Source organism: Pagrus pagrus (assembly GCF_965226575.1).
Source record: "Pagrus pagrus genome assembly, chromosome: 11".
NCBI classification, from domain to species: domain Eukaryota; kingdom Metazoa; phylum Chordata; class Actinopteri; order Spariformes; family Sparidae; genus Pagrus; species Pagrus pagrus.
The window spans coordinates 4131692-4154191 of record NC_140195.1 but is presented as its reverse complement, the minus strand read 5'-3'; the positions used below and the strand labels follow the sequence as shown (position 1 = coordinate 4154191).

At 42.0% G+C, this 22500-nt stretch overlaps 2 protein-coding genes across 2 annotated transcripts in view; both read left to right on the top strand.

The window, feature by feature from the left end:
• The window catches only part of LOC311264869 (inactive dipeptidyl peptidase 10), a 29256-nt gene extending 22297 nt beyond the window's left edge, over positions 1-6959 (top strand). Inside the window, exons 16-25 of the mRNA XM_084366045.1 lie at positions 1138-1256; positions 1351-1398; positions 1676-1774; positions 2984-3050; positions 3191-3385; positions 3473-3527; positions 3631-3730; positions 3842-3900; positions 4321-4393; positions 5418-6959. Of these exons, the coding sequence (XP_084222171.1) occupies positions 1138-1256; positions 1351-1398; positions 1676-1774; positions 2984-3050; positions 3191-3385; positions 3473-3527; positions 3631-3730; positions 3842-3900; positions 4321-4393; positions 5418-5635 (1033 nt within the window). The 3' untranslated portion in view covers positions 5636-6959. The remainder of the gene's footprint in view (positions 1-1137; positions 1257-1350; positions 1399-1675; positions 1775-2983; positions 3051-3190; positions 3386-3472; positions 3528-3630; positions 3731-3841; positions 3901-4320; positions 4394-5417) is intronic.
• A 1207-nt stretch (positions 6960-8166) lies between these two features.
• On the top strand, positions 8167-21033 carry cs (citrate synthase). The gene is made up of 11 exons (XM_084367714.1): positions 8167-8335; positions 11243-11293; positions 11562-11669; positions 13507-13572; positions 13912-14043; positions 14816-15004; positions 15167-15366; positions 16159-16288; positions 17124-17225; positions 17793-18002; positions 18895-21033. The coding sequence occupies exons 1-11, from the start codon at positions 8285-8287 to the stop codon at positions 19063-19065; spliced, it is 1410 nt and encodes a 469-aa protein (XP_084223840.1). The 5' UTR covers positions 8167-8284; the 3' UTR covers positions 19066-21033.
• Positions 21034-22500: the final 1467 nt, after the last annotated feature.

Below are 22500 nucleotides of genomic sequence, written 5' to 3'. Positions count from 1 at the left end.
TTTAAAGGCCCCATAATGTGTAAAGTGAGGTATGCATGTCTTTTTTTTTTTTTATTATAAAGCAAGTCTAGGTGATATAAAAATAATGAGAAAGTACCAAAGCACTCAGTCCACGGTGAAATGCATGCATCCCGTAAGGCAAGTTTATTTGTGTAGCTCAATTCAGACACAAGGCAACTTTAAAATTACACTAAAAGTCATTAAAAATTGCATTTTAAAGACATTAAAAACAAGTAGGAAGACATCAAGAAACAATAAAAGGCAGTGGCAAACAAAAAGGTCTGATGGGAATGTCGTTTATTTATATTATTTCAATCCTGGTGGGAACAAAAAGACTTTAGGATTCATCAAATCGATGAATCCTAAAGTCTTTTTGTTCCCACCAGGATTGAAATAATGTAGAATCTGCATACTTGGTACCTACACATGTAAGATTTTGGGCTCAAGCCCTTCTTCAGACATAAATGTGCAGGGATTCATCATCTTGAAACCATGAATGTCTTCACAAAATGCCACTGAAATCCATCCGATAGATACTGAAACAGTTTGGACCAACACACGGACACTGCCATCCCTGGAGCCACACTGCTAACATGGCTAAAAAACACATTCGGAAGAGAAACTGCCCACTAATGTTTGGATATGTGAATGTTTATTCTGGACGCTCGAGGCCAAGAGGTGATTTGACACATTTATAACAGAAAAAGAAACCACACTTAGCGGACGAGGACCCTCTGTGCTGCTGAGTCACTCAGACTTATGGTCCCATCTTCCGAGGTTTCGTATCTTTTTATCAGCTTACATAGCTTTGGGCTCAGACGGCACAGGATTATGGAGAAGGAGGGACAATGGCGTCTTTAAATGTGTTCTGTGATTAATATTGTATGAAATTGGTAAGCAGCTGCGTGCAGAGGGACATTAGAGGCTCGCGGTCTGTGTAACAACCATTATGTCGTATCTTATTGAATTCAATCTGTTTCTTAAAAGTCAGCTGTCTGAGCAGTTTGTCTCAAGACACCGATGCTTACCCTGAATATCCTAGAAATCCATTGACCTCTTGGAGCCAATCAAACCGCTTCAGACCGTCGCGTTGTTCTTAAGTGTGGTCAATAACCCTTTATTCTCTTCTTCCCCAAGTGTGGACCTGGATGGGGTGTTTCAGCGCCAGTGCATCTCCTGTAACCTCATAGATGGATGTCGCTTCTTCAAAGCTGTGTTCAGCCCCAATCAAACCCATTTCACCCTCTACTGCTTAGGCAAGACGCCGCATTCACACACTCGAGAGAGAATCTGAAAAGCTTCACGCCGCTCAGACAGTTTAATAATGTTGTCTTTTGAAAACCTCCCCAGGCCCGGGAATCCCTAAAGTGACAGCTCACAGTACAAAGGACCCCTCCAGTGAGTGTTGCATCTGCTTGTCTGGCTAATAGCATAATCACACAAACACACACACACACACAGACACACATACAGAGGCTGTCTGCAGTTCCCCACGTCAGCCTGCAGGCGGCGATGTATTCAAGCCCACCGGGTGGATTCAGTACTATCGCTTGTGAACACTGCTCTCTGTTGGTGGCTCTCAGTTACAGCTGCTTCCTCAGTGATGATGAGGATTTAATCTGCATCTGATGAGCTACAGTGATGATCCGTCACACTCTTGTTTTATTTCCTGTAGGATATGTGGTCTTGGAGGATAACAGCCCTCTGTCTAGAGCTCTGGAGGACAAGAGGCTCCCTGAGACCCTGTTCAGGACGCTCCCTGCAGAGAACCACGGTACAGCTTTACAGGACGGTGTGACATTAAGCATGTGGAGCACACAAACACACTCACTATAGTAATCAGTGGCTTAGTATCTCACCCTTGAAGACACAAATAAGGTTAAGCACCAACCAAAGCGGTAATTTTCTTCTATTTGGTGATTAGCTGATTAGTGTGACTCATGCGTGCCCTCCAGGACCAGCGCCAAGTATTGTTTCAGAGCGTGGCCGTGCATGTTGGTTCATGTTTATGGTTCTGACTGAAGAAGGTCAGAGGGTCGATATTTGACGTCCTCAGGATGTGACTCAACAACAAACTATCTTTCTGCAGAATTGCTGACATGCACAACTCTGCACGTACAGCCGGCCCTGCTGTCAAAACAGACAAGCAAAGCAAAGTAATTGAAGTGCAAAGTGTAATTGTTATTTTTGTTGGTTTTTCTTTCCAGTTTATGGTTACAGACTCTCTCTGCCACCTCCCTAAACTTGTATTTTGAGGGGAATTTTGCTAAAAAATTTTTAAAAAAAGACACAAAACACACAGAAAACACAATTAAAGACAGATTTGATTGATCAGATGTTTATTTTTCAAATTTCTACAGATATTGAAATTATATTGTTATCATGAATTTGTTTAACCGTGATAATCATGCAAAATGTAAACACCAACACTAAACTAATTTTTAAGAGTTAATAGTAGTAAGTAGAGTTTGGTCAAAGCTTATTGAACCTCACGTCATATTAATATAATTCAAGAATCAGTAGGATTTGTCCCAGCTGTTCCTGAACACACCACAGAGATAGTTGATAGTTGAGTCTAATTCCCAGGACGTGAAATAGCCACATTTTGGGTTGGTAAAGCGTCCTGAGCGTGTTGTTTCGTCTTGCTGTGTCTGCTATGTGTGACCTGCACCGATTGTGATGTTGGAAAAGCGATTTACAATGACACTAAATAAAAATAATGATAATTCCCCTCCAATACATTAAAACTAAAGTAACGAGCCTGTTTTGAAAGTGTAAGTACGATTACTACCCATCTCTGCACAAGACTCAATTAAAGCAGAGAGACGTACACAAACTAGAAAATAGATCAAGCAGGTCTTGAGCTTCTTTTTAAAGGTTTCCACAGACGTTTGTGTGCTTCACATGTATTTCAGGCAGAGGCTCTAAATGCAGGAGCAGTCCTACCAGTCGACCTTGTTTAACCCCTGTTTGCATTCCTCAGATCTACACCTGAAGCTATCTCTCCCTCAGGGTTACGAGGCCAACCTGCACCCTCTCCTCATCATTGTGTAAGGGTCACTGAACAAGCACGCTAAACCACAGCTAAGGGCTATTTGAAGGCACCAAGTCGTGCAACTTATAGGAGCCTTTTTTTGTCTTACTTCCATGCCTAACAACTGTCAGTGATCCAGTTTGTCTTGTTGCTCAGCGATGGCGTTCCCGGCAGTCAGTCGGTGACGGAGGAATTTGCCCTCGACTGGCCTCAGGTTCTCTCCGGCACACACAATGTGGCCTTGGCCTGGGTGGACGGCAGGAGCGGGGTCGGCCGCGGGCAGAAGACGACCGCTGTGGATTCACGCAAGCTCGGCTCGCTGAGAGTCAAAGATTATCTTGGAGTTGTGCAGTCAGTACAGTTATGCAACAAACAGAAAGCTATATAACGGACATGTGATAATAATTAAACTGACATGATTTTATTACATTTCCACAGGTTGTTGATGCAACTGCCCTACATTGATGACCGTCGGATGGTCCTCTATGGCAAGGTCACAGCGTTGTTTAAATCTGGACACTCACTCCTCCCATTGAAGCCTTCAAAGCCGTCACATGCTTTGCTTGTTTTAACACTTTTTCCCTTTCTCCCATCAGGCATTCGGCGGTTATTTAGCTCTCAAGATGTTAGCTGCAACAGATAAGCTCTTTCAATGCACGGCCGCCGTGGCACCGATTACTGACTTCAGGCTTTACAGTGAGTTGAGAGCACGTCTTTAATTATTCACACACTGAGGCCTCTGGAAAAGTGATGAAGTTGAGACCCGTTCAGCGAGATGGTTAAAAAAGTTATTCCACATTATTTCAGGCGCTGCATTCTCAGAGAGGTATCTCGGCCTTCCAGCAAAGGAGGAGCACGCCTACTCGGTGAGGCTCTTAATGCTCTGAAGTATTCAGGTGGAAATGGTTTTTTAAATCCCTGTGATGGTTGTAATGGTCAGTTCTTATTGAAACTGTTTCAGAGAGGTGCTGATTCAACTTTATGGTCGTTGTGACAGTTATAGTTCGAGGGGCAGTTGATTCGTCTGGTGAGAGACGTTTCTAATATTTTGGAAACGTCTCTCTTTATAATGCAATACATTTCAGCTGCACCTCAGTCTGCAGCCTCCAAGATGACCGTAAAGTTAAATCAACACCTCTCTCGAACTGTGCCAACAAAAACTGAACAATTAAACTTTTATGACGGTGGAATTTATTGCAGGGCTGTTGTGTGAGATTGCTTTAGTTTCAGCGAGTTGAGGCGCCACATGATGAAGCAGATGTAATGTGATGGTATATCTTTTTCAGACTGCCTCTTTGCTGGAGGAGGTAAACAAGCTGAAAGATGAGAACTTCCTAATTCTACATGGGACTGCAGATGGTGAGATTTTGTTCAAACTTTTTGCTGAGTCCACACGTACACGGGTATATCTGCAAACAAAAACAATCTCCGTCCAGCTTTTTTTGTCTCTTTTGTCCAGCATTGTATTATAAATATTCACTTGGGTCTTTCTAAATATAGACAATATAACATTAATTTCATCAATGTACAACTCAAATACTCCACAATATCATCACACATGCTCCACACATAGTCCACATTTGCAAATGAGGCTACATAAACACCCAATTAGGAAGCAAATATGTGTGTCTGCATCAGCCAGTCCAGATGTAAATACTGAAAATTGGAGCGCCTGAATATTTTAACTCTCCAAAAAGTCTATTTTCAGAGACATAAAATGGTTTAAAGATATAATATGTAGGAATTCTGTATTGAAATGTCATAAAACAATACCTTGTCGCATCAGATAGATTTTTTTCTGCAATACTGGTTGTTTAATGGTGCGTCCACCACCAGAAAAGCAAGTTTGACAGCACGATCATCTGCGTTTATTTGCCTTTCTCACACAGTGTTTATCTGCCGCAAACAGCCACATTACTTTACTACATTGAGCTAACGTGAGGCACAAGAGGAGAGTGTGTTTATATTCAGGTCAACTCTCACTATGTGGCACTCAGCAGAGACTCTCACTCCCTCTTCTTCCCTCCTCTCCTCTCAGTATTGTCTCCAAGAAATAAAGTACATTTCCCCTGCAGCTCCAGTCAGCAGTCAACATTACAGTAAGGTGACATAAACACAGATAACGGAGGTCACCTCTGCAGATGCCTGCTTCAGTCAGGTCGATAAACAGGAGTGAAGATAAATCTATTTTTTAATCCCAATAGGTAAAAACTAATCTTTGAGCTCTCCTCGGTTCAGCTCCAGATCAGAGCAGAATCCGATCCCCACAAAACACTCTGCGAATGTCTTATATTTGGTTTTGATGGAGCCCCCTAGTGCCAGAAATTACATTCTTGTGATTATATTTCTTCACCTCTAATTTCATTGTGTGTTTGCCCCGAAGCGAGGGTCCACTTCCAGCACAGCGCTGAACTCCTGAGCCGACTGGTGAAGGTGGAGGCCAACTACTCCCTGCAGCTGTACCCGGACGAGGGCCACGTCCTGAGAGATCCTCGCAGCATCCAGCACTTCCAGCGGACAGTGGTGAACTACCTCCAAACCTGCTTGAAGAACAGCATCCTCATAGATCCCATAGAGGACGACGAGGAAGAAGACGACTGAGCCCAGAGGGACTATCTAAAGACTGTATGCCATCTTATGCATTACCTTGGGTTGGATTATATGGCACAAGAGCACAGGAGTGGGGACCAAGCACATCAGATCACCTCCTATGACTTCTGGAAAATTTGATGTATGGTATACCTTGTTGCACACGATTATTTCTGCTGTTATACTGTATGTTTGAGGCCCCCGTTTGTTTACAAAATTCACCTGAGATGATGCGGCCCAGAAGGCTACTGATGTGCCAAAAAGTTTACAAGAGATTTTAAAACATGCATGTCGTAATGGCTGCATGATGTGGATTAGTTTACATTGCATCTTCTGTGTTTTGCAGGTCCAAGTCTCACCCATCAGGGTGAAAAGTGCAAAATCTGCCAACAGCTGGGAACACACTGGAAGACTTAAAAAACCTTTATGACCAATGAAAACGAATACATTTAACGACTGCGTAAAACACCTGCGGTTGGTTTTCAATACAGCGTTCTGATTAAAGCGGCTCGGACTGCTGCAGATTAATGCAGATTCTAGTAGTACAAATTCAAACACTAGGGATTGGATCGTAAACTCTCAGATAACTTAGATACACTGGCCCCGCTGGCCTGGAAAGACTCCCCACAACCTTCAAGATGTCATTATAAGATCTGAGTTATTTTAGGTCTGTTGTTCAGCGTGTTCCCGGCTTACAGTGAAGTATAACGAAGCATATGGATCGTTCTAAATGTGCCAAATTACATTTTGTGGACTTTATCCACTGGTTTTATCAGCATTTCTTGCATTATGTGATTGAGAATGAGAATGAGACTATTTACACAGCAAGCTCTGATTCAAGATGACTGCGGGAACGTCTATGTAGGCCTGTGTATGAACTGTATCTGGAAGTGCAGTATGTTTCTGTTTTGATACATCCTGGCATTTTAATCATATCTTGTGTATTGCAGAATTAAATTATTTCTTTGGACGAACCGTTGAGCCATTATAGTATCTCACAAGGGTAGTGGACAGTAGGCTTGACCATCAAACGATCAGTCAAACCGTACTGGCAAACTGCATGCAGTTGGTTTAAAAATGAATGCCCTTGACTCTAAACGACCGGCTACTCCTTTTTTCCAACAATCCTTGACAATAAAGTTTGAACTTCTTGTTTTACAGCAAAAAAAACTTCTTTGGTTCCTTCACTGAACATCATGGCTCTGGTCTAACAGAGTCATTTTCAGGGATAACTATTGTTATGAACAAGTTACCTATCAAATACGTGGATGAATATTGACTTTGATCTCTGTTAAAGCATGATTGTGACATTCACATAAATGATTATCTGCTATTACTGCGCCTACAAAAAGATCATGGTCACTGATAAAAGGTTTTCTAAAGCAGGTCTGAAAGGGATCCATTTATAGCACCTGCCAACATTGACTGACTGTAACATGTGCTTATACTGAGTGCCAAAACCAGCACAATGCAGATATAAATAATATAAAGGTGCAGGCTAGGATTACAGGCAAAATAGCCAATTTGATGCCACATTTTAAAATAGTGGAGACTTTTAAAGGTGCACTATGTAGTTTAGGGGAAATAAATTTTAATCAGAAGAGAAATATCTTTATTAACTGATTGTTTTATGCCTAAACACACTAAATAAACAAACTCTCAGACCTTAAATGATCTTAAAGGACGACACAATTTCACTTTGTCAATATATGGCGGACCCCGCCACCTTTTTAGCTTCAATCAGACCTTATTTTTCTCTGAGAACAGCTTGTTTATTCAGTTATGGAAAAAACAAATATGTCTGAGTTTGTGTTGTTGCCTCATTAATACTGGAAATATTGAATTCTGACCTTGATTATCTTCTCCAAAACTACATTATGTCTCTAAAGAATCAAACTAAGAGTCGCTTTTTTTAAGCATCATGCACGATGCCCTTAATTGCACCTGTGCACTTAAAGCTAATAAATCAAAATGAAGAGATGTAGATGTAGATGTAGAGAATAATTATTGATATATTATCCAGCTGTCAGTATCTTTTTAAAGTTTGTTCTTTTTTTTTTAATTGAAAAGCGAATAGTTTACAAAGACTGTAGCACATGCAAAACAAATATAAGATAAAAAAAAGTTACATAAGGACATTAAACAAGGAGAGTACAAATAAATATATGTTAAAAAACAGAACATGAAAATTAAATACAGATAAGTAGACACACAGATGGGTACATATATAGATCAATATAGACATTAGACAGAGGTTTCAGGGTATACGTTTCAAAGTTACTCTTATTTATTACATTCTTTTTAAATGTATTAAGTTTAAGTGATTTAAGTAGTGAGTTTAGCTCTAACAGATGATGTGCACATTTGGGATGTTAAACTTGCTCTTGAACACATCCTGATCTGCAGTTGTCGTCACAGTCAGAGGGTGGACCTCTAATCCAATCAGCGCACACCCAATGGCCCTCCAGCCAATCAAAGCCAACTACGCAATTGTACCGATGCAGCCAATCGTCCAATCAACACCGCCGCTACGTGCGGGCCAGAATCCCTCTTCAACCTTCTGCTTTCTGGAGGGGCACCTTCAACCAACTCCGCGGTGCACGGGCAGCGGCTTCCTTAGTTGTAAAGAATAAGTGGAAATAACACTTTTACACAGACACTATGTCCTTCCTCTCCGTCAGCAGGCTAGCGCCTAAACTGCTCAATTCAAAGGTAAGAGAACAATAAACAGCCTCGATGCCACTTTATCCAAACTGTGGACGTTACCTTGGCAGCTAACGCTAGGCTAGCCGGCTAACGGCGTAGCCTAATGGCAAGCTAGTTGACGTTAGCTAGCTTAGCACTGTTAACCACATTGTGAAATGCTGTTGACCAAGAGCGCGGCTAGTACTTGCTACTACATTTCAAACTGTATAAAAGTTGCCGTTGTTTCGTGTTGTATTTTAAGGGGATGCTGTGTGAGTTACATGTGTAACTGTAAGCTAACGTTAGCTTAGGAACCGTTGCTCCCTGTGTTGGCCTGGTATTGTCACCGCCTGGGCATGTTTCTTTAACCTGAAGTGAGCGGACCTTGTCAGCTTGGGGCTACGTTAAGTCTTCCCCTGTCACGTTTCTCCTTTTATTAGTAAAGGATAATTACTGTCCATCGATTATATACACTGTGGTAGCTTATAAACTCAGCTTCAACTTTGTAATTCTCCACCACCCTCGTTGACCTTCACGTTAAGATTTCAGCCTATTATCTAATGCCACCGCCTTTAATGAAGTCCTGGAAATTATTTGTGCAATCTCCAACATTTCAATAGTTGTGCAACACTGTAGAAAGGATTGTTTTACTGTATATTCTGGCGTCTAACTCCAGGTTAAAATATGTAACCTCCATTGCCACAACCTAACAGTTTAATTTCCCAATTTACTTAATTGAGTATCATAATCTTAGCACCTTGATAGGTATGTTTTATCCAACCCTCCTGTCGGTGATGAGCTAAGTGCCCTCCATGCTGACTGTAACCTACTGTCTTACTCCACTGACCTCAGCCCAGACTACTCATACTAAATGACCCCTCATATCAACTTGTCATCCACTACTGAAAAAATGTCTGATAACCCACAAGATGCCCACCCCCACCTCCACCTCAAGCAAGTAGTAATGAGTGACAAAATGGTTTCCTTTCCTTGAACTCTGTACAGACTTGTGTGGGGGGGTGTTGTGTCCCTGTTATCAGTCTTACAATTAGGAATATGTAACGATAACCTGTGTCACACTCACCCTGTCTCTGTTATCAGTTGTAGTCTTTGCTCTGGAGAGTTACTAGTGAGCTCTTGGATAAGACGCTCCAAGCATAAAAAACTTTTGCCTCTGAATATGACTTAAAATCACATGATCCACAAGATACAGGCAAGGATAGAAAACACGTGGTGGAGTCATAATAGTTTATCGCCTCAGATAATAACAAGAGAAAGTTGACCCTTTTGTGTAAGAAGATATTTTGTGGCCAAATGCCAAGATGACATCTTCCTCTCCTGCTGAAAAAAAGAGAGGAAATATTAATTGAACAGATGGTTTCTGAGGGTTTAGAGATTGATTTTTGAAGAAATGCAGAGATTCTCCCATGTAGTAGTTAATGTGTCACTAAATGACGACGCACAATTTGTGGTTTCCTGTCCATGACAGTGTTTAGTTACTGATGAATCAATTTGTGTTTTTCCATTTAACCATTGTCTCTGGGTTGACTCCAATACTCCTCTGTCCAGTGTAGTAGCTTTAACCTTTCTCCCAGGCAGGAAGTGGAGTGACTGAGTGAAACCGGCGCTCTATATTTAAGACCCTGAGCTGTTACATAATCTCTCAGCTGTGTAGAGTGTGTGCGGTGACGCAAGGTCCTACCTTTTGTTTCAGCCCGAGCCCCGTCAGTCCTTTAACCCGTCTCACCAGTTGTAGATATGGGGAGGGGATCCCATTGGGAGCGGAGCCAGCCAGCTGTCACCCAGACTCCTCCCTCGGCCATTGATGATTTTAATAAGCCGACGGAGGAGTCCTGTTTCAGTGGCAGCAACAGCAGGCTCAACTTCTCACTGCTGTCACTGAGCTTTCGAAGAGATTACTCGCCTCCAGACACTTTCATAGCCAGGACCAGTAGTTTTTTAATCTCTCTAACATCCCTGAGTCTTGTCTCAGTTCCTGCAACAGTCCGAGGCTTAAGAACCCAAGCATAGAGAAATGTTTGGGTGATTTTTACGCAGCTCGTTTGGGATAAATACCTTCAGTATTTCCAGACTTATCTCAGTCATACAACAAGTTCTTAAACGTGCGGTTTGTTTACCTTGGTGTCGTATTTCAGTTTTTCCATGTCGTATTTCAGCATGCTATTACTAGTTGTCAAGGCCCTCTGGTTACAATACAAAACAATCGCTCGATATCCTGTCATGTGTTGAAATGATGGAGTTAATCAACTGACTCAACTAATCAGAGGAAACTCCCTAGTTTCTTTGACAACAGTGTCAGAATTATTGGGACATTGAAATGGAAAACTTGAGCACATTAATCAGTTGTACATGTATATTTGTATGAAAGCACACCCTCTGCTGTTTGATAGAAAAGGAGCAATATTTATATGACTCAGAACATCTTCACAGTCAGATACGAGGCTTCGGTTTGTGAATAGATCTCACCAGTTGTTACTTGTTGCAGTAGGTAGAGATCTGCCCAGCCACCTCGTGCAGGGGGGAGAAATAAAGTGATTGTCGATAGAAGGATACGGAAAGAAGGATTAATAATTGAGCTCTAATTGTAATGTGAAGAACTGGAAAATGTTTTGGTCCGTAGATGTTTCTGACTACTTGGAAATAAGTGCTCAAAGATGATTGATTTCAAGTCTGTTTTGGTTTTCTCAGTTCATAGATATTAACTGAAGGGGCCATCAACAAAAAGCCCTGTAGTTCTCTCATGTATGATATGGTGAGGAGAGGCTGAGAGAAAGTCCGTCATTGTCCAAAATATATTCAACTGCTGCAAGGTTATCTCAGTCCATCAGCTCGAAATGCTGCTGTGCCCTTTAAGGGTTTGTGTTTGTGCCACTAATACTCAAAATCTTATTATATTTCATGTCTTTTGTACAGAATGCCACCTACTTCCTCGTGGCAGCCAGAAATGCCAGCGCATCAACAACAGTAAGTTCTGTTCACTACAAATTTGTTTTCATGCTTCAACTGTTTCCCCGTTTATATCCTGTGGTCAAAGTGGTCGTCTGTCAGCCACTTGTTTTAGCTCTGTGTATTAATAGAAAATGCTGACCGCTGTGGAGCTACAGATCAATTTCCTTCATTAGATGTTTGCATAGAGTCTGTTTAATTAACCCACATTGGAGGAATGTGTTGTATTGTCAGACTAGATGTTTGATCAAGTGCGTGACTGACTTAAATTGTTCTGTCTCTACAGAATCTGAAGGATGTTCTGTCGGACCTTATCCCTAAAGAACAGACCAGGATCAAGAACTTTAAACAACAGTATGGCAAAACCAACATAGGACAAGTTACTGTTGACATGGTGAGTCACTCTTGAGATGCTGGACAAAATAAGCAGGATTGTCGCCAAGGGCTTATAACACAATTAGAGCAGAGACACAAATTTGATTATAAGAAGGAGCATGTAGGCTTCCAGCTATGATGTAGATTAGACGTTTCCTAATCTGCCCGGGCCTGCCCGGTCGTATTTACTGTGTCAGGTATCACTGTTCGGTCGTCTCCCTCAGAGGTCACAATATGAAGCTGCGCTGCTTTCTGCCAACAGAGACGTTTTAGCTGAGTCACTCAGACCTTTACTGTACCCTGCCAAAACACACACACACACACACACACACACACACACACACACACACCACTGCAGCAACCACACCATCATGTTTTCTCAGTCGCACTCCTTGACCCCCTGGATAGTTGCCATGGGCATTTTGGAAGGATTTCTTTGGTCCTGACATAGATCTGTTTCACCTGTAACAACAAAAGGGAAACATGAAGCTGTGGTCTGATTTAAGCTGCTGTCTGTTATGTAAATCTATTTTTTTATTAGTATTCAAGCTTGCCACTGCAGGGTATTACATGCTTTATGTAATATAGGATTTAGGTAAAAGACTCGGCAGCTGTTGATTACCAAAATTGGCAGTTGTTGAGTTTCAGTCAATAGATTTGGGCTCCAATGCTAATAACTGCAAACACATAGCTGAATGTGTTAACTGGGGGTGTCATGATGTTGATTAGGAATCGAAAATCAATTGTAACTAGCGCTCGGTTTCAATTATTAAAAGCAAAAGCAGGATCAGCGACTCTCCCAGTTTCCTTTCCTTCCGAGCGAGCCTTCTTGCAGGCGTCCAGCTCTGTCCGAAGAGAAAGAACAATATCAGTTGTTGCTTCAAACACACCCCCACACACACACACCGGGGCTGCTGCTGTGATGAGCTATTCACCCCAATGAATAAGCTTGTGTCGACACCGGCGTTACGATTACTTTGGGCTTTTTACGAGAAATGGTGCTCGTTACTTAAGCTTTGTGTAAGTTAACTGCTAACAAAAACACTTAACTGAAAGCATTTAACTGGAGAATGATGAGTTGACTTTTATTAAGAAGTGGGCTACTTACAGGATGCAGTGTGTTCAGCGAATTTAGCACTTACTGTGATTGTTTATCTGAATTCCATCTACAGTGAAAAACAACATTAATTTGCAGCATTTGTTGACAGCGGATCAGCTTGAAATACGTCAGGGAGTAGTTTTTATTTAGTCTGTGGGAGTAATGGAGCAAGAAGGAGCTGTTAAATGAAGTGCTGCGGGAGAGAGGCTGCACAACTCCAACTTCTCAGTGTGGGACAGAACTCGTTTTCCCTTTTTATTAACAATGACAGATTCCCCCGTAGCATTTGGTGTAAATCTGGAGTATTGCCACATAGGCGCCTTTGCTCTGACAACAAATCATCTGCCGTCATCTTGTCAGTCAACTCTCCTTAGCCTCGTCACGTCAGAAGTAAAAAGAGTCCCTGTGACTATACTGCTGCTACATGGAGCAGACGCCTTCAGTTTGTAATTTTAGCGTCTGTCGTCTGACTAAATATTGATTTTTAAAAAGTAAGTCAATGGTGGGCAAATAATGAAAACGGTGTAGGCCCAAACAACATATAATAAAACCGCTGCAAGAATATACACATGCTGAAAAAAGCCAGGAAAAATATATGGCTGTTATTTTTACAAAGCAAGTATAGTCTATAAATATCATAGCTGTCAGGACTGAAATGTTTGAACTGACAAGTCAAATCCAATCCTGGATTTGGAGATTAGTGCTAACAAGACAGTTTCTCTATGTAAAATCTCTGTCTGCTTGTTTTCATCCACAGGTCTACGGAGGTATGAGGGGGATGAAGGGTCTGGTGTACGAGACCTCTGTTTTGGATCCTGACGAGGTCAGTATGCCTCAGAAAGTGGCACAAAGTATTACGATTCTTACAGTGATCTTATTCAAACACTTTCTTTTGCCATTTGGAGATGAGCCCGCCTCGTAGGCACTTATGTTGATTGCCTTCCTCCTGAAGCTGCGAGTTTTTAGTCCCAGAATGGCATTGCTGTCGTATATCTTGTTGGCCGGCCACCACGTGGAATGAGATATTGAATTATCGAGATTCAGTGTTAGAGCCAGAGCTGATGGTGGCAGCTTGCCAACACTCACTTGACGGGGCATTTCAGGATAATGTTAATATGTATATTCACATTATGTCACGTCCCCTCTCTCCTTTGATACACAGGGCATCCGTTTCAGGGGCTACAGCATTCCCGAGTGCCAGCAGCTGCTGCCTAAAGCTCCAGGAGGTGACGAGCCGCTGCCTGAAGGCCTCTTCTGGCTGCTGGTCACAGGACAGGTGCCCACTGAGGAGCAGGTGAGTCGGATAAAATCGCTGGAGCTGCAAAGATTATTCCGCAGTAGTTATAATGAGGCAGCTGTTCGTTCCCTCGCCATCCATCTGTCCGTCCTGGTATCTCAGACACTGCTTGTCGGATTTTGACAGAATCACCCCCACACCATTTCAGCCTTTTCAAAATGAAATATTCCTGCAGAATGATAAATGCAAATGAAGGAGACAAATGTGCTTCTGTTGAAAAAGGAGCCTGATTATGTGAGAGGTAACAGGACCAGTGTTACCTTGTTATACATGGGAAGGTAAATCTCAAAATGTTTGGCAAGCAGAAGTTTTGGAAATTAGTCATCAATTATTTATGACCCCAGGACATTGTCTTATATAAACCAGACACTATTATATAACTGTAAAACAAGAGCTAGTCTGTACCTTAAATGGGCATTTTGTTGCTGTCAGCTATCTCCTTGAAGGGTGATAGGAGGGTAATGACCGATAAGCCTTGTCCTTTTAGCTGACTGCAGCATTTCCCTGAAGGAGTAGCTTTCACCTCTTTTACCCTTTGGTCTTTATGATTAATTTTAGTGCATCTGTTGCTGCAAAAAGAGGTCGGCTAAGGATGATATCGCGTAGCACATACTTTTGTTGTACACTACTGTGGCACTGTGTGTAATATTTGCTGGGAAAATAAAGTTGCAACTAAATCTGTGTTTGTATCTCTGTAGCGTGCATTTCCAACAACAAATCTGATTCAGAAGGAGCAGAAAAGCATTACCGTGTGTTTCTGTCCCTCCAGGTGAACTGGGTTTCCAAAGAGTGGGCGAAGAGAGCAGCACTTCCCTCCCACGTTGTCACCATGCTGGATAACTTCCCCACAAACCTGCACCCCATGTCTCAGTTCAGTGCTGCCATCACCGCTCTGAACAGCGAGAGCAGCTTTGCACGGGCTTACTCTGAGGGCGTCCACAAGTCCAAGTACTGGGAGGTGAGTTCACGTCGACACATCTCATTTTAAAACGGGCTGGTGGCTTGGCGCTAGAATAGAAATGTTGTTTTCTGTTGTGTAAAGAGTGTTACAGCTTCACAGAGCTGAAGGCATGGTTGTAGATTGTTCTCGTTCCAAACCCTTTTACGTGTATTCCCCTAGTTTGTCTATGAAGACTCCATGGACTTGATCGCCAAGCTGCCCTGCATTGCTGCCAAGATCTACCGCAACCTGTACCGCGAAGGCAGCAGCATCGGAGCCATCGACTCCAACCTGGACTGGTCCCACAACTTCACCAACATGCTGGGTTACGGAGATGCCCAGTTCACCGAGCTGATGAGGCTCTACCTCACCATCCACAGGTACAGCTTGAAACATCAGATTATAAACTAGCTTTGATTTTTTAAAAATAGGTTTCTCAGTTCTTGCTGAGGATTTGTGCTGCGTTGCTGTTTCTGGTCACAGTTTGATCAAAGTCAGACAATATTCATGTTAATTAAATGTCAAGCTTGAAGCAAAACTCAGATGAGGTGTTTGAAGAATTGGAAACCACTTCAAACAGATGATCTTTTTCTGTGCCCAAGATAATACTGATTTTATCCATGTATTTAACATGAAGAAGAATCAAAGGGATAACATGTTGAAATGAGACTTGTTATTTCTGACGTATATCAAAAGATGTAAGGCCCTGTGCCCATTATTGGCTTTCTTATCTGGCAGAAAAGCACCTGGATTAAGCATTTTGTGTGGTGAGAAGAAATAATTCTGCATAACACAATGTTAACAGAGGGTCGACTGCACAGCTAACAACAAGCACACTATGTGTAGGGTGATGAAAGCACAACCCTTCACTGATCTGCTCCCACAAGTGGGCTTTTCTGTCTCTGTCATGGGAGAATCTGTCTGATAAAGCCAGAACAAGCTTCTCCTTCATTTGCTTGGTTACCATGGAGACGGGTGATTAGTTACGACCCATTTAAAATGATTTTCCTGAAAAGGAGCGACCAGGACGACATCGGTGTCTTTCTGTTGTGATATTGTTAATTTGAAACGGTTAAATGCAATACGGACCAACAAGCTCCGTTCACCCCTCGGAGCTCAGATGTCGTGAACGCCGACATGTTTTAATTTGTGATTATTTTCTTGTGTTGCAGCGATCATGAAGGAGGCAATGTCAGTGCCCACACCAGCCACTTGGTGGGAAGTGCTCTGTCTGACCCCTACCTGTCCTTCAGCGCCGCCATGAATGGTCTGGCCGGTCCTCTTCACGGCCTGGCCAATCAGGTTTGTACAGAGCAAGTCACTATTTTCACTGTGATTTATTGGCACCCTTCAAGTCGTCTCCCAGTCGTCTTTTTTTTTTCACAGGAGACATTTTGACATGTCCCAGTAGGAAAAGCTCAGTTACATTAAATTTAACGACGGCTGAATTATTTTAGCTGCTGGTAATTATGCATGCTGGATCACTGTCACACTGTCGGGGCTGACTGGGAGCCATTTTTTAATGTTATAAGTAGCACCTGTGCTTTTCTTACAATGACAAGTCAAAATGTCATGACGAACGTCTATTGGAACAAGTTCAGGTTGACGTTGTATTTTTCCTCCTCACCACGGTGGCACTTGTCAGTACAGCAAGTGAACAGAACTGGGGATTAAAATAATGACACGACGGAGAAGGATGCTGCCTCAGTGTTGAATTGTAAAGCTTATTTTGGGAGTTAAGTTCATCTCCACAGCTGCTTCAGCAAGTCCACAAGTTAAAAACTCCCTGTTCCTCCTTTAATAATGTTGATCTGTTTTATTATTAGCCAGATAGTTGTACGGGGCCTATTTTAAACAGTCTGACGATGTCTCCGAGCTGTTCTTGTTGTACTTATTGCTAATAAGATGACTGTTTTGATGCTCGTTTGCTTCTTAGTTTCCTCACATACTGAACATTTTGACATATTGCCAGAGTTGTATTGTAAAATTCATTGTGGCTTCTTTCAAACATGATGCGTAGGTGCGTGAACCTGTTTACTAGTTGCTGCCACACTCCCTTCTGTGGTATTTTTACTGTTTATACTCTAAACACTGTTTTGAACTTAACTCATCAAGGTTTTTCCTCTTCGTGTCACAGGAGGTGCTGGTGTGGCTGACCGCCCTGCAGAAGGAGATGGGCGGAGAGGTGTCTGATGAGAAGATGAGGGATTACATCTGGAACACACTCAAGTCTGGAAGGGTAAAGACGCCACTCCCACAACCTGTTATAGTTATTTTAGTGAAGGAACTTTTGCTCTCACAATTTCAACACCAAAAAAATATACTTTCAAGTTTTAAACAATGTCTGCGGCCATTCAGATATAGAGTTCAGAGTTTATAATGTGCACCTGAATGCATCATGAAGTCCATGTCCCTATGTGTGAAACTCTGACACAGTAGAGGACCGAAGCAGCGCGTCCATAAATTAGATCAACATGCCGTAGAGACTCTCAGCATAGTTTTTAATACATGACTATTTTGATAGAAACATTTACCAGCCAGTGGGGCAGATAACCTTCAGAGATCCATCTCAGGAATTTATCATTGATGTTAATTCATTCAAATGAAAAGCGATTTTTTTAAATGATTTTTTAATCCAGCCTTTTTTGATTAACCTCAATCTGTTCTTTATAACTTGACATCGTTTCTGTCTTTTCTGTTTTTAATGAACACTTAATAGCTGATGTAAAAATACTTTGCAAAGATTTAAATAAAAAATCCTGGTGCAGTTCAAAGATTGAGGCGAAGTTGTCCTCCGTCTTCGTAGGTTGTGCCCGGTTATGGCCACGCCGTCCTGAGGAAGACCGACCCACGTTACACCTGCCAGCGTGAGTTTGCCCTGAAGCACCTGCCCAACGACCCCATGTTCAAGTTGGTCGCCCAGCTTTACAAGATTGTGCCCAACGTGCTGCTGGAGCAGGGTAAGGCCAAGAACCCCTGGCCCAATGTCGACGCCCACAGCGGAGTGCTGCTGCAGGTAAGACACGCGTAGTGGCTTTAAGTTAGGGCTGCAAGATGGAAGAAATACTGACGAAAATAAATAGACAACACTCAGTTCAATATTGTTGTCGGTGTGCGTATGAGAGACCCATTCCAGAGTTCAATCCACTTGGTAATTGGTCCATTTTGTGGATGTTCAGTGGTTTAGTTCGTCCGAATCCAGTTCACAACCGCAAAAAAGACACATCACAGGTTTTATCAGACGCGCAACTCACATTGGGGAAAAACACACATCCAGGACTGCCAGCGCTTTTCCTCTTTAGTCTTTGGTGTCCCGTGACTTTTTCTCACAAGCAGCGAGTGTCCTCTTTTCTGCCCTTTCCATATCAGGTTATCTGGAAGACTTACATCTGGCCTAAATACACTGTAATACCCGGGGACACAACGTGACGCTTACGTTTATCCTCTCACCTGCCGGCTCTTTTTGGTTGTTGCTCAAAGTTCGTCATTTCTGTGACAAGTCTCCAAGAATGCACACACAGCAGCATAGTCTGACTGGCCATCTGTAGCAATGGAGGAAATCCTGATGGCCAGTCCGACAGTCCTGATGGTGGCGCTGTGGGCTGCTCAAGCCACTTGAGCCCTGTTTGTGTGGAGCCTGCATGCCAACCACAAACCCCTGAAATGAGAGTAAATTATGCTTTATCAGACGGACTTCTTGTAGATTAGTGGTGGAAAATGTGCAAATTTCGAGCAGCAAGAAAAGCTGTAGCAGGATTTGAGTTAATTTGCCTTACCTGACATTACACGTCCGATGTCGATGCAGAAACAATATATCTTGCAGCCCTACTTTTAATCCCACATGTGCCACCATGTGGTAGCCAGTACAGATCCTGACATGCCTGTCTCTGTTTGCCCCGTCTGTGCAGTACTACGGCATGACCGAGATGAACTACTACACTGTGCTGTTCGGCGTGTCCCGAGCCCTCGGCGTGCTGGCTCAGCTGGTGTGGAGTAGAGCTCTGGGCTTCCCATTGGAGCGCCCCAAGTCCATGAGCACAGATGGACTGATAAAACTGGTGGGAGCCAAGTCGGGCTGAAGAACCACCTGAAAGGAGCTGGGGGGGTTAGTGTGAAGGGTGGGAGGAGGTGCAAATATCAAACCGCAGACATAAGTTGACCCCCTGTCATTTCCAACCCCAGGGATTCAATGGGATTCAAAGAGACAGTACGCTTTTAATGTCATTTCACAAAAGAAGGGCCTTTTTTTAAAAAAAATCGTCAACCATTAGTGTTTGAGTGTGTTTAGTTAACCAGTGACATCTCCTCTCGTCGTGTCTCCGTATCTGGAACATGAGAGACGAAGACTTCAGACACGCATACATGTAACCCGTAGTCGGCTCAAACTATGTTCCATTAGACGTCTGCTAGCATCGCTAAGATTTCCCCCGTGCAGTGCCTGCGTGTTTGTCATCGGGCACCGAGTCTGAACTATGAATAGGCAGTTGGCATTCAAAGGGAATTGTGGGAGTGAAATAAACTTCCTTCTGTATTCGTTTAAAGATCTAAAGTTAAATCGAACCTTTTGCTGCTTTTGGCTGATGCAGTGATTTGTTTTAGAGGTTATCCCACAAACAAACTACCTGTTTTGTGTTTTTTTTTTCCTCCTAATCAAGACTATCAACTTAGTTTCTTCTATGCAATGTTGCCAGATGACATCCCACCCAGTTTCACTCCCATTTATTGAACACTCCAGTTTAGAGAAAAAAAAAAAAAAGGTCCTCAGAGTAAAACAAACATAACAATAAACATTTAAAAAGATAAAAAAATCAGTTAAAAGATACTGCCCCTTTAAATCTTTGGTCTCCCCTCTTTCTTTTCCTCCAACTTGTATTATTTTCTGTTTTAATGATGACCTGTATTCCCCTCTATGATCAAAATAACCGTGTTGTCTCTATAAAAATGATTTTTCGTCAACATGCTTTCCTATTTGTATGGGTCTCCCTGCAGAAAAGGGTCTTCTGAATGGTAGAAAAATAATGTACAGTAACAGTAAATATTTGAGCAAAGGGTGTTGTAATTGGCAGCCTGTCGTCGATCCTTAAGAGCAAGCTTGAATAAAAAACGTGGGATAGGGGGGCTTTGTGCTGGTTAAAGTCCCGTCTTATTTGAGTGTTTGTTTGTTACTTTATCCCCACAGGAGAGCGCTTTAAACATCAACTACTCCAAAATGAGCACTTGCTTGATTGGATTTCCTAATTTGTAGCAGTAGAAACCCTCCCAGGTTGATTGTGTCCCTTTTTACAGTTTTTTGGTGTTTGAATATGTATAAAAATTATAATCTTTTTGGGGTTCTCATTATGTGGTTTTATTTATACTTTGTGTACATAGGTATATATATGTATAGCTTGAATGTATGAGCTCTGTGCGATCACTTGCTTGTAATAACCACAATGATTACCATAGTTTACCAACAGTGTAGAAGTGTCCAGATTTGCTGTAATGTTCAGTCGCACTGGTCACTGTGAAATTATGACGAACGAACAAAATAAATAAAAACCTGCAGCTATCTTGTATATACACGATTTCTCGCCTAGCTCTGTGGGCTTAGCCGGTGCTGTTTTCAGGTGTTGAATGTTTCAAGCTTGCTCTTAAGCTCTGGGTTTGTCAACACTCCATTTTTGTGTAGTTTAAAAAAAAAGCTCTCGCGTCTTTCTTTTTTTTTTTTCCCCGCCACACCACTCTCGCCGTGTTTGTCAGTAGCTCACTCGGCTCCGCTCTGCTTACCACCTTCTTTCCTGTTTTTTGGCTTCACTAGGCGTGTTTGTGTTTTTATCGTAGCGTTCTTCCGTGTGGTCGTTCGGGAGACGTGGTTATTTTGATCGTAGAGGAGCGTGAGGGTCGTACATGATAACTGGGAGAATTCACTGCAGATGGATTCATCAGAGAAACACTCGGGGGGGATGATGGGGCTGGACGGGTCACAAGGGCAAGAAAAGCTTGAAGAGTGAATATTGGAAAAAAACCTAACAAAAAATGAAAAACAATAAAGGTTTTTATTAACACTTTCTTTGTCTCATTTTGTTTATAGCATATGAAAATGGCTGTAAAATAAAGCAGGACATTTGCTCTTTAATCCCAGTCGTCTTGTACTTTGTGAATAATGAAACACAGCTGAAGAGAGGTCAGGGTTGTGACCGCGACCTCTGAGGTGATGGATGTTTCTGTCTGGGTTTTATGAGAATTCCTGTCATTTCTGTAACATAAGGATGACACTGCTACACGGTAAAAACACTTTGACTCTGTTTACAAGCAAGTTCTCACTCTGTAAACCTTGAGTTGCTTTTGTTAAGATGCACAGCAGCTGATGACTGATGTTTGGATGTTTACTTGACATGATTCAAGTACATTACCTGCGGTATATGGTCTTTAAAAAAGGGAAAAGATAAGGTATTAGTACCTGTCTAATAATGATCCTATTGAACAAATTATCCAACCTACACACATCGATGAAATTAATTTGCCTATCTAGATTCAGTGAAATAAATCTGACAAAAGCTTTCTTCATTTTTGAGATATTCCCCCTGTCACTTTTAAAGAGTGAAATATTGACAGCGAGACTACAAAACACTCAACTGAAAACATGCAGTGAACACAGATGAGTTGTCTCAAGTCTTTAACCTCCACGTCTTCAGTTGCTACGGTAACCTAAATTCCCTTTGGGGATCAATAAAGTTATCTTAGTTGAGTCCACAGTCATTTATTTTCTGTCGAGTCATCACAACGTCAGTGACATCTGTGTTTGCAGTGTGTCATTAAGCCTTCAGTGCACGGTGTCCTACAGAGGACAGATATATGGAGGCAGTTTTAAACCATTTAACTTTGAGTACCGTGTCCCGATCACCAGGTGGCAGACCGACAAATCCTTGTCCACAATTTCCAGGATTCCAGTCATGTTAGTCTTTGTCTTTTTTGTTTTGACCTATATTTATTCAGGGAGGGTTCACTCATGTTCTCCACCCGGGGATTTAAACCAGCGACCCTTCGGTCACAAGCTCGCTCCTCTAACCTTCAAGCCGCCACTGCACCCGGTTTATGAGATATGAGGAATGACAAGATGCACAAAGTACCTCTTGAGTATCTTAAACCTTTTTATTCTCAGAGGGGGAAAAAAAATCAGCTAAAGGAGGTGATTTTACTGACATCCAGTGGATTTCATGCACTAAAGGGATATTCTGCCATTTCTGTATGTTTTATTTAAAATTACAATATAATTTACACTTCAGTAGTTTAATGAAATAGTCTTCAGATGTTATGTAAACACAGGACCAATAGGCAGAATATACCTCGGAGAGGACAGGTGTATTTTCAGTCACGCAAAAAAAAGATAAAATAATATTTCCAACATCTCTTATTTAGTTGAAAGATGTTTTTACTCATCTTGTTTACTGAGAATAAAATGATTTAACATATCAACTACTCTGCTCTTTAATATTTAATGTATGAAGGGGTTAATATTTAGTTTTATGTCTTCC